At 32.4% G+C, this 12,593-nt stretch overlaps 1 protein-coding gene across 5 annotated transcripts in view; it reads left to right on the top strand.

Moving 5' to 3' along the window:
* The window catches only part of LOC128999771 (protein singed), a 68,229-nt gene that overhangs the window by 18,790 nt on the left and 36,846 nt on the right, over positions 1-12,593 (top strand). For all 5 annotated transcript variants that reach the window (XM_054426440.1, XM_054426442.1, XM_054426441.1 and 2 more), the window contains 2 exons: positions 153-328; positions 925-1,163. In XM_054426440.1, the coding sequence (XP_054282415.1) occupies positions 153-328; positions 925-1,163 (415 nt within the window). The remainder of the gene's footprint in view (positions 1-152; positions 329-924; positions 1,164-12,593) is intronic.

The raw sequence follows: 12,593 nt of genomic DNA, 5'->3' as shown, positions 1-12,593 counted from the left end.
TGTGTTACTGACTAAGATCAGCTGAATTTTTAGCCATGACTACTTATCATAAGCTCCATTATCTAAGAAATCTGGATATTTTTAAACTTTTAAACCCCCATTAGGTTTTTGTTTCTTCATAGTTTCTAACAGTGTTTTCTGCATTGTTGCAGGTCAATCTCCGGTCTGTCGGCCGCAAGAGATTCGCCCATTTGTCCGAGAACTTGGACGAAATCCACGTAGACGCTAACATCCCATGGGGTGAGGACACCCTGTTCACACTGGAGTTCAGGGTAGATGATGGAGGAAAATATGCACTGCACACCTGCAACAATAAATACCTATCAAGGTGGGTTGAAGCCGAGTATTGTAATTATGAATGTAAAAACACATGATTAGAGTCAAACCACTCATTAAAAACATTGTGTCAAAATTCTGAAGAAGTGTTAACACATAGAAAAGGTATAGATATGTGTGTTAAAGGCATGGAAATACTAAATCAACAGTTTGAAAACAAATGTTTACAATCATTATCAAATGAAAGAAAGTAATATGAATACACAGAAAAATAATTACAATAAAAAAAACTTGGTATTTTAATGAATGTGATGAATAAACTCTATGAAAACACACAATCAATATTTATCAATTATTAACAACAGAAAATCCCCTGTTTTGGCTTACGGATTCACTACATTTTTCTTTAACGTCCTCAAAGGAAGTTAATATTATTAAGTGTCTGACAACCAAATTAATAACAATGTTTTTCAAATTTGTGTGCACGTACTTGTAAAATGAATCTAATGTCACCAATAAAAAAAATCTTTAAATAAGTAATGTTTAAAAAAATCATTTTAGATTTTTATTTTTTGGAAGCACGAGGAAAATATAATTGTAAAAGAAAAAAGTGTTTTACAAATTGTTGATGGCATTGCCTTGTTTCAGAGAGGGAAAACTTGTTGACGAATGCAACGCCAACTGTCTCTACTCCGCGGAGTACCACAGTGGTCAGTTGGCGCTCAGAGATGTCGGTGCAGCGTATTTGTCTCCGATCGGAAGCAAAGCAGTGCTCAAGTCCCGCTCCAACTCCGTCACGAAAGACGAGCTGTTCACACTCGAAGACTCGCTCCCCCAGGCCAGCTTTGTGGCAGCTCTCAACTCCAGATATGTGTCTGTCAAACAAGGTTCGTTGAAAACATTACAAATAAAATAGTTATTAGTGTTGCAAGGGTTAGGTTCCATCTAAAAATAGGACTTGATTTTAAAAAACCTAGTAAAGCTTATTTAGACAATAATAAAAGCTTTTTTGTATATAATTTCTGATACACAGATTGCAAAAGAATGACATTTGCCTATTGGGTCTGATGATGATTGGAGTGTCCAATCGAAATCGATCACCACTTACCATCTTGTTTGTATATTTACCGTCTTGTGAGTAACAGTATAAGCGTAAATATATGTTTTAAGTGTTATAAGACGTATCTTTTATTTACTTTCCGTAAATTTAATAACATGTACAATGCTGATCAAGAAGTTATGTAATGTAACATAAATGTTCTGAGGCTTAACTAATTTATGGTTTAATTCCTTTCTACGAGTATTGCAAGGTTAAAAACAAGGTAATACAGAACAGCTTTTCAAAAACTATTACTCATTGCTCTTGAAAGATTACATATACAAAATATTATTTCGCTCTTGAAAGATCATAAAAAATATATCGTTCTAAAAAGATTACAAAAAATTAATTATTATTTCACTGTTAAAAGAGAACAATGCATATTAACAGATATTATGATAAATACCTATAACTTAATGAACAAATTACTTAATGCGTTTCTGCAATAGATTTGTTAATTGAAAATTTTTTCTTTTTAGTTTAATCATGCTGAAAACAACCATTGAAATAATGCACACAGATTGTTAAAACTCATCTGATAAACCATAAAGGTCAGGTAGATAAGAAAGCGCAACAAACTAATACCTACTTGCAGACAATGAATTAACCTAGTGCCCTAAGTGTAAACAATTGTGGGTTCATAATTTGTAATAAGACCTCATTAAGGGCAAGAGAACTGATGAGTAGAAAGTGCACTAAAGAAGGGGCATTAGAGAAGAAAGCTTGGCTGCAAGGCAGACACTGGTCCCTCATGTTTAGATTTGGCTGTAATTGTATTTCATGTTTTAAAATTGACCTGTTATTCAATTCAGATTTTTAAATATTCAACATAATTTATTTTATATCAAAGAACTTAAGGCGAAGGTTTGCTCTAATTTATCTCTAGGGCAGACAAAAGTAACCCTAAAAGTAAACCCGAAAGTAAACTTGGTTTCTGAATTGAATTTGTGTTACAAATTATTATTTAAAAAATGCAATATAATATATTGAATTTTTTAAATATTAATTTTATTACATTAAAATATATATATATATAATATAATATAAAATATATTATATAAAATATTATATAAATATGTTATATAAAATATTATATAAATATATTATATAAAATATTATATATTTAAATTTTAATTATTATGTAGTTTCACATAATAGTGAGAATGGTACTTTTTATTGTTGACAAGAGATTTGTTTTGCTGAAACTCGACTGTAAAATGTTATACACTGAAAACTCCAGCTCAAAAGTAGGCTACCAACAGTTATTGTTTTAGTGAAATTGTTGTCATATATTAACAGATTTTAAAACAGAGATATTCTCTTAAAAGTAATTGAAATATTTTTTTTTAGTTTGGAAACAAATAATATTTTTTATTTTATTGCGTCTTGTTTATTTATAAACAATAATGCACTGTATCATTTATTATTACATTAGTAAATCCGTACTTATTTAAAAATTATTATGCAATATGCAAACAATTCTTTGACACATTTTTAATGCATGATAAATTTATGACTAAAACTGTAGTCAGTAATTTAATATTACTATATATTTTCAATATAGTGAGCATGATTCTGAATAAATTTCTGTAATTATTTAATTTGTATAAATTTCAGTAGAGTACAGAAGCACTTGTAGATTATGATATTCAAAGGAAATCACATGCATATCAATGACAACTCTTGATAATGAGATAAATAATCTCTACAATGAGTGATTGTTGTTTGTTGAATTCCAGTGTAAGGTTATGAAAATAAAATATTAAGAATTTTAATAATTTTCTACATTTTGGGAATCCGCAATTAATTACTTTAACCAGTAGGCCTATTTTTTTTTATAAAATAAGTAAATCTATTTTTTATGCCCATGTAAATTCTAAATAAAAAAATTACTATGGATCACTGATAGAGACTTACTATAGTGAAGTACTGTAATATAATTTATTATCTTATAAACTATTATGGTATTTGATTGTTTTGGAAATTTTTTTCAATGATATTTTAAATTTATGCAAATTTAAACTAGAATTGTATACAATAGGAATGTGTATGCACTTTTTATCATTATGAAAAAATTATGATTAAATTTTTAATACATATTAAATACTTAATGTTAATATTTAGCAAATTTAATTTTAACTCTAGTAGGGCTAAATTTACATGATTTTAAAACAGACTTTAAGCAGCATTTTATAAGTACAGAAAATAATAGTTTTTTACTTAGATATTGTTGATATTTTTTAGAATTTTTGTGTAGAATTTACAGATGGCTCCTATGCCTATGTTTTGAAAAATTGGAGATTGAAATAAAATATGTGACCGAAAAAGTGATTAAAATCAGAAAAAAGACACTAAATTATAAAAAATAACTTGAATTACCTTTCAACAAATGTTGACGTAAATTTTAATATACTGTGATCAGCAAACACAGGACACAGAATAACAAATAATAAATAAAATAATAAAAAAATTATTCTGTGTTCGCTGACTGTGATGTGTTAAAAACAAAATTTAGTGAAATACAGAGTAATTTTCATCTTGACAAAAATTATGAGAAATATTACGCCTCTACAGCGGCATATTCACACCCACTTCCGGCCCGCAACCGCAGTTCTGCCACTTCCGGTTGTCTTGTTCCGGTTCAAGTCCCTCTTCCCTTGTAGTGCCACAAGAACCGCTATAATGAGTCCATTCTTTCACGTTGTAAAGCAATTAGCTGCTTCCAGTTCCTATGTGTTCCCGGCGGCCGGCCCAGAGGATACATTTCTCAATACTGTAATAAAATGATCGTCGACATTTCAGGTCACAATTTGATTTGATTCTAATTTAAAATTAACTTTTCCGGTATAAAAAAAAACATATTGCTTGCTTAGAACCATTGTGTGCATTAAACATACAAAATATGGCATCTTTCTTTAACATATCTTTATATGATAAGAATTAGTTGGCAAACAATTAATTTTAAAATTAACTGTTTGCCAACTAATTCTTGTTTTGTGAAAATTTTGAGCATAAGTAAAACGATAAATACCAATATAAAGAGTAGCAATATAATTTTTAGTAAAATTATTAGGAAATTAATTTTGAGAATAAACTAATTCCATTAATCGTATGGATATTAAAACATATAGAAGTTAATAAATACACAAGTGATTGTATTAATTTAAATGTCAGTCCTATAAATATTCTTGCCGTAATAAATACAAATATAATTTTAAAGGTTAGGATAGAAAATTAATTTTGACAATAACAAAATTTTAAAACAACAGATATTTTTGTAAATAAAATAAATATATCTTTATTTTAAAGTCGGAAATATAACAAATATTTTTATCTTTATCCCTTTTTGTAAATTTAGACTTACAAAAAACTACCTACGTAAATGCATTAAATAAAATTGTACAGTATTGAGATTTAATTTTCACTTAACAATCGCCTGCTAAATAGTGGAAATTGAAACTATTAGTCCTATTTTACCATTAGTCATATTACATTGGTCCATTTTGAACTTCGAACTAAACTAGCGAGTGCGATCGTTTGAAGTAGGGCACAGGAAGATGAGCGGTCCCATTCTACCGCCTTGCGGGACCCCGGCTCCGGACCTACAACCGGTTAAATGAGTGGATAAACGCGCCTGAGGTGTCGCGAGCCTGTCTCTGGAGATTATATATCGATGCGAGTTATTACTGGCCATTAAGCCATTAAATCGAGCTGCATCTCATCGCTGAGCTCAAGAGAAAACGTTCAGATGTCGCCAGATTGGAAGCGAGGAGCAATTATTGAATTGGTAATATGTTTTGATACGTTCGCGTTCTAGAGATGTTTAGGGTGAAGCAGATCCAAAAAATTAAATTCCATGTCATGTTGAAGTTGAAGCCAATGTCAGAAAACCATCAAGCTTGATTGAACCAGGTATGGTTGGTTTGTTGAAAATATTGCTCTTTTATAACGATGAAAGACCTATTTTTGTAAACCATCGTATCTTTTATGCCTTCTTTAATTATCATAGTTAAAAAACGAAATTAAAAACAGCTTAAATAGTAGTATTTGAAAGAATAAGTACGATTGGAAGTCATCCATCCTTGATATCCTCAATGAAGGGGTACAGCTGGGTTAGGTAGATGGGGGATTTATTTATATATCATTATCCAAGTCAATGTTAACACTTTTACGGTTGTATTTTATATAGGTTTTGTAAAAGGTTTGATGATGAGTTTTTTGTAGGCCTAATACATTTATTAGCCCGATTATTCAACTGTTTGTTTCATTGTTCATTTAAAATTGTAAATCTATTGTGTTTAAACGATGTAAACTTTTTCGTATTTTATTTTGGTGTTGATAACACAATAATTTAATGAGTAATATAAAAAAATTCTGCATGGAAACATTGTTATCAATGCATAACGCCAAAACCTTCGTATGAAGGTAAAATTAAATGATTTATTCTGTATGTAGATTTACATAAATTGGCAATAAATAATGTGCGACGTGTTTAAAAAAAACAAAAAAACTACATTTTAAATGTAGTAAAATACTAGTATAGTTCTCGTACTGTAGTATTATTATTACCGTTGGTACTTTTGTTTTATTACTCTGAGGTACTACGAATTTTTAAGATGGTTTAAAGCAGTACCTCAATAAACTGTATATAAAAAACCGGATGAATTCTTCACATAACACGTATGTTTTATTTCTTCATTAGTGCGAGAAAAACTTATAGTCCGTGTTAGGTTCATTAGTGCGAAAAAACGTAGTCAAGAACCGGTAGCGTATTGTAAGTGCCAGTTCCAGACCGGTAACTGGTAGCGTCGTGTTCAGTGACAAGCTTGGAACTGTTACACGGCTCGGTAATAGGTCCGGCGATGTTCCTGTCGTTTTATGTTTATGTTCACCGGTTCTTACGATCACCGCGGCACTTGCCAAACGGTAACTAGTTTTGCGATCTTGTTCATAAATTAAGACATTTCTAAAGTAATTTCAGCTATTAAGTCAGATCTGTAGACCAGCATTGGCAAATTTATTTATTTTATAAGAAGGTCAACTGAAAATGTCCTAAGTTTGTTTTATTGAGTGTGTAAATTTAAAAGAATTATTTGCTTAAATAAACAAACCCTCGTTTGACGGATTAGGTTAGACGATGTGATCTAAACTATACCATACTATACTTCACATGATCGGACCATGGGAACGGGGTTTTACGGGGGGTTTTATGGGGGTAAATAATGGCTTTTCTCATTTTTGACCTTCAAAACACAAAATTTCCCAATTTCTCTCTAGATCCTTTTAAAGACAAATAAATTAGAATATAAAAGTGTTTTTGTATGGTGATTTTGGTAACGTAGAAAATTCAAAAAAATTTTAATTAAAAATTCCCAAGTTATTCTTATAGAGCATGCTGTAAACTGTTGTAGTTTGCTTGTTTATGGATATATTTTGATCAAAATTGGCAAATTTATTTATTTTATACTGTATTTTACTAAAAAATACATTTTATTATTTTCCTTGTAGCAGCAAACCTAAGTAATCGTTAAACCTCATGTTAGATTTAATTGAAAATCAATTCAGACAAATGGAAATTCGGTTAGTCGGCAGGTTTGCTGCGGTGGAAGTATTATTTGCACTTAGTTGTACTACAGAGAAGTAATATTAATTATCTACGGTTTTAAGTGTTTCAAACTTAATAGGTAACACAATTAATCCGTAGAATATTTTTTCCTTTCTCTCACAAACTTCGTCTCAAATGTCTCACCCTGATCTTCATTCGGAACAACGAATGCATTAACGTCCCTACAATATATCACAATCCTTGAGTGGCTGATTATATTTCGTGTCATGTAGCCTGCCTCTACTTATTACAACATCCGGTAGGTGCCTGCCGTGTCGCCGGAAACTGCCATATTGTCGGTACTGGAAAATTACGTACAACAATATACATACAGTAAAACATCAGATGATATTTGAATCGGAGCGTTTTCATATGCCATTTTTCAAAGACACTTGTGTTTGAATTAAAGAGTTTGCACCCGGCCGATGACTGTGTAAAGTTTAATTATTTTGTCTAAACTCGTATTTATTGGATAGTTATAGAAAAATAGTTTTGTTGGTTTTTTTAATTGGAGATTCATCATGGCTAGTTCCATATAGTAAACACAAATTGTGCTTAAATTAGGAAAATTATTAAAAAATCAAATCTGGAGCATATGTTTACTTTTTGTTCGGTGGAATGTGAGTGCTATATAGGACAAAGACTCTTTTTTCCACAACGATTAAAATATAGCTGTGTTTTGAAACAAGAACAGCAGAAAATATAAAAACCTGTACTAAACAGGGGAAATTTACACCCATTTTAACATCAATATGTTAAACATAATCATATTTTCAACAACAGAAGCACTAGATATTTTAAATTATCAAAGCTTATTGAGACATGCAAGCATTTTAAATTAATCATATTGTAGTCGGTAATCTAGTACGGATTACTTAAACATTACATTTGAATTCTGACAATCTAGAGAAATTTTCATTCAGCAACCTGACTCTTTGATTGTGTGAAGAAAAGGCAGCCATTCACGAACGATAGGCATATTTAGATTGAACGGCGTTCATTGACAATCTCAAAGACTCGGAGGGATATCTCTCGTCGGCCAGCTGTATACAGACAGACAGGACGATTTACGATCGTAAGACAGACAGACACAAAGACTAGAGGGGGTCCAAGATCGAGAGGCAGCTGGGTACAAAAACTGAACTTTGCCGCACGCCCCCACTGACCAACATATGGCATATCGTAAAAACACTTGCATTTCTTCAGTTCAATTTGTATTACATTCGCAGCTTGGGGTTTGTATCTCAGTGGTTTGAATTTTATTTTCATCTACAGATTGTGTATTTATTGTCTTTACGTATTGGAGGATGTACGAAGGTCCAAAAATGGAAAACAATAATGGGATTTAATGCGTAAACATGTTTTTGGACAAGTTTTAGTTTATCATTAAATTTATCAATTTTACTAGACTGTTTTTAATTTGTTTTTAGTTTATTATTTTTTTCAGTTTCTATTTTATTTATGTTTTAAATTTATTTAATTTAACTTTTGCCGCTATGAGCTAAATTATAAAGCCGAGAGTGACAATAATTTACTGAAATTTTCTCAATGTACAGAATTGCTGACGTGCGGTAATATAATGTTTGTAATGCATATACAAAGTCTTAAAAAAATGAAATGTATTTGGAAAATGCTAAACATATACGGTTGTAAAATTAATGTAAAATACTCCAAACTCATATTTAATACAGAATATTTAAATATTCAAACAAAATTTGCAGTTGAAATATTACATAAAGATTTGTAGTTATCATATTTGGCTAAAATATTAATTCTTAACCCAACGTCAACAAGTATTTGGCTACTGAGAAAATTTACAAACCCACGATGTATATGAAAGCACATTACTGCAAACAGCTTTCTAAAAACACCATAAAATCCCAATACACAGCTGTGTTGGATTATTTGAAAAGGTCGTTCCACTCATCACAGCTGAGATAAAGGTTTTGGCGGGAGATGTTAGTTTTGGCGGGTAAGTGAGAAGATAATTGTTATTGTGACACTATCGGCCCACGAAATTTAAACGTCATTCACTAACCGTTTGTAAGAGACTCGTGCCAACAGCCATTCGTAATAAAGTTAGGAAAATGTTCCCTTATTTTATAGTTTCCAAATAATAGAATTTTACTCTTTACTGTTTTTAGTTTAATAACGATTTTTTTTATTAAAAATACATACAATCTTTATGAAACTGCTCTCTTTTTTTCCAGAACATAGTTGGACGATGCGCTCTCATAGCTATTTAATTTCCTCTCTCTTAGTTTTTCATAATTTGAAAGTAGTTTTTATGATTGTATACTATCTCTATTGTGAAAGTTTATACTACGAATGTTGGCGAAGCACATATTACTAGCTTTGAGCATAGACAAAAAGAATTAAATATAGACCGTCAGCTGTGTTGCAGTTACCATAGGTTCTGGTGCACACCGCTGGGAGCGCCATATAGTTACGGCATACGCGCTACGTAACTACACGGAGCTCCCAGCTGTGTGTGCCAGAACCTATGGTAACCACAGCACGGCTGACAGTCTATATTTAATTCTTGTTGTCTATGCTTTGAGTATTCAATATGGTTCAACATAAATTTGTGTGAGTAAGAGAAATACGACAATTTGTTAATGATTCCTTATTGAATTTATTAAAATTTTTATCTAGTTCCAATTCAAGAAATTTTAATTATAGTGATGACCTGTAAACACCACTGTTGTGATAGTTTTGCAAAAATAATGTATTTACGAAAAATGTTTTATATAATTAAATATAAAATAGTTGTTACATATTTACAATGCATACAATTTCGAAACACTACCACCATAGCCGTAACCAGGAAGACATTAGGATAGGTTAGAAGACACGACGCGCACGATTTGATGAAACAGCTGATAAAAGCAGCTGAGCTAAAAACAGATGATTTCAAAACAGCTGTTACCGTCTGTTTTATCACTTCGGCTGGACAGTTATAACCTTTGTTGTGGGAACGAAATTGTTTTGCAATTTTGTCTGTAATTTATGAATCACCCGCAGTATATAAATTAGTTTTAAAATCCATGCTTTCATAAGTATTATCTTTCAATTTATATAGATAAATTAATTTTTTTATAAATTATAATACTCACGAAGTCAAGGATTTTTTTGCTTAAACATGAACATTGACCATAAACAACATGCATTTAACATATTATAATTCTTTTAATCTTATCTAATTAATTTCGTAAAAAAATCATAACACTTACTGCACAACAATAAACTAATACACCGTTATAACTGGATTAAAAATGCTTTTATTAACCATAGTTTGTGTTCAAAGCTAATCGTATTGATAAAAGTGTGAAATAGTTTCAATAAGTGTAATTACATGTATGTTTGCAAAACAAAATTAGTCTTAAAGTGGACAGATCAGTAGAAATGGTTTTCATTTTTATTTTATTAAATTTCCCCTGTAACAGCAAAAACCATAGAAACATGTGCAAAATAAACTAGACCGATGTATGCGAACCAGGACACGAGTTCACATAGCATAGTAACAATAAAACAACACTAATCACATGTTGCATTGTGTAGCTGTGACAAAAAATAAACTTTCACCCATACAAGTTGATTGACCATTTCAAATTGTAAATTTGTTGGTACATCTTGTGGCGTTCTAGAGCCTACATTCAACTTATTTTGATCTTGTAAATTACTATCGTTTTTGGAGGAAGGTGAATGAATACTATAGGCCTGTAAGTGAAAACTATTAGTTGTACACTTCACCAATAGTACCTAAAATGGCTCTTTTCAACACAAAAGTTAAACAATTTAAGGTGGACAGTTTGAGATGTTTAGTAATCTACTCTTGGTCCGTGTTTTGAATCATGAATGAATTGCGTGCATAAACGGTTTTCTGAACGGACAGTTTAACCATTGACTATATAACCACAACGGTGGTTGTATAGTCAATGGTTCAACATACCGTAATCGGAAATCTCCCAATACCGTACATGAGGAAGTCAGTTCTCACTTCCCATAATATTGCACGAGGATACCATAACCTCAATTTATGGAACGGTGCTTATAATAGAGGGAAATTGAAACCGTTCCCTCAAGTTTTGGGTTCCGATCTGCCTTCTTCGGGTTGGATGACCTCCGGGAGAAATAGCCAACACCGCAAAACATTGATTAGTAATATCATCAAGCCTGTATGACGAGCATTCGATCTTGATGGCTGGATTATTTGAATTTCGTATGGTACTACCAGGTGGTAAACTACATATTGTGTATAAATGATTTTGTATGAGTTGTATGTTGTAGTATTTGTTCTACAATTCTAGCGTATTTAAAACAAGAGATTATAGTTTATTTATTCTTTGGTTTCTGAGTATACTTCTTGAATATTCTAAATCAGTAACTATTAGAAAATGATCTGTAATATTTTTGGTACAACAGTATTATTATGGTGTCACAAAAATGCAAGAAATCAAGTTACACAAAAAAAGTACTTATAATATACTAGCTGTTACCCACGGGCTTCACCCCGTTTGACTTCATAAGTATTAATAAAACGTCAAACCTTGTTTTTACACACCTGATTTTAAAAAGGCAATAAATTGAAAGAATCACCTACAAAGAAGTACTGCTGAGGTATTTTTAACATTAGGTATATGGAAAGTTCCCTTTAGAAAGAAATTACGACCTTTAAGCCCCGCGCGCACTGCGCCGTCACGGCCGTCACGGACGTCACGGCCGGCCTTTTCCAAAAGTCGTTCCCATGTAATGTAATGGAGGTGCGCGCACTAGGACGGCACGGCCGTCACGGACGCCACCGCCGCCACCGACGTCTGTCAGAAAGTTCGGAGGAGCGAACAGGACAATTCCGCGGCGTCCGTGCTGTCCCAGTGCGCGCACCCCACGGCACGGAAATTTGTATCATGTCTAGAAAGACTCTCCTCTAGGTTTCGAAGTAGACATTCGAACTTTTCATGGGTCATCCTAAAGTACTAGAAAAATTTGTCATCGTCCTCTACAAGATCGGGGAATAATGTGTGAAATTCACCAAAACCTAGTCGTTTTCTATTTATATTTTGTATCCAAAATCTCGCTTTCCTCTTCCTCTTCCTCTCCTCTTCCTCTTCTCCTAAAATTAATCCAACTACCACCACGTCTTCGTCGATATCCATAGCTCCCACACTCTCACTGCTCACAGCAAAACAACTCGATTGCAAAATACATCAGTCCAAAATGCTGTGACGGCCGTGACGGCCGGCCGTGCCGTCGCAGTGCGCGCACCCCCCCCTGAAAAAGACGGTGACGGCGGTGACGGCGGTGACGGCCGTGACGGCGCAGTGCGCGCGGGGCTTTAAGGGCAATTTATTAAATAATAGATAGTTTTGCACAGGGTTTCTCGTCATGACATTTTAAGTATATGTTGTATGGGGGTGTGGCTTGTAGTTTTCTCAAAAGTTCGTGGGTACTTTGGGATTTACATATGGATGAAGTATAAATATTTACAATTTAAGAGGATTTGTTGCTTTCTGAAAAATATTAAAATAAATCAAAATTGGGAAAAAATGGGAACGCGATTCCTCGAAAACCCAACATTCGACAGCCTACAGTACTGTGATTGTGAAAGCCTTC

Source organism: Macrosteles quadrilineatus, unplaced genomic scaffold (genome assembly GCF_028750875.1).
Source record: "Macrosteles quadrilineatus isolate MER2022 unplaced genomic scaffold, UCM_ALF_1.0 Scaffold_8__2_contigs__length_117827958, whole genome shotgun sequence".
Taxonomy (NCBI): Eukaryota; Metazoa; Arthropoda; class Insecta; order Hemiptera; family Cicadellidae; genus Macrosteles; species Macrosteles quadrilineatus.
Note: the sequence above shows the minus strand (reverse complement) of the source record. Positions and strands in the feature narration are given on the sequence as shown.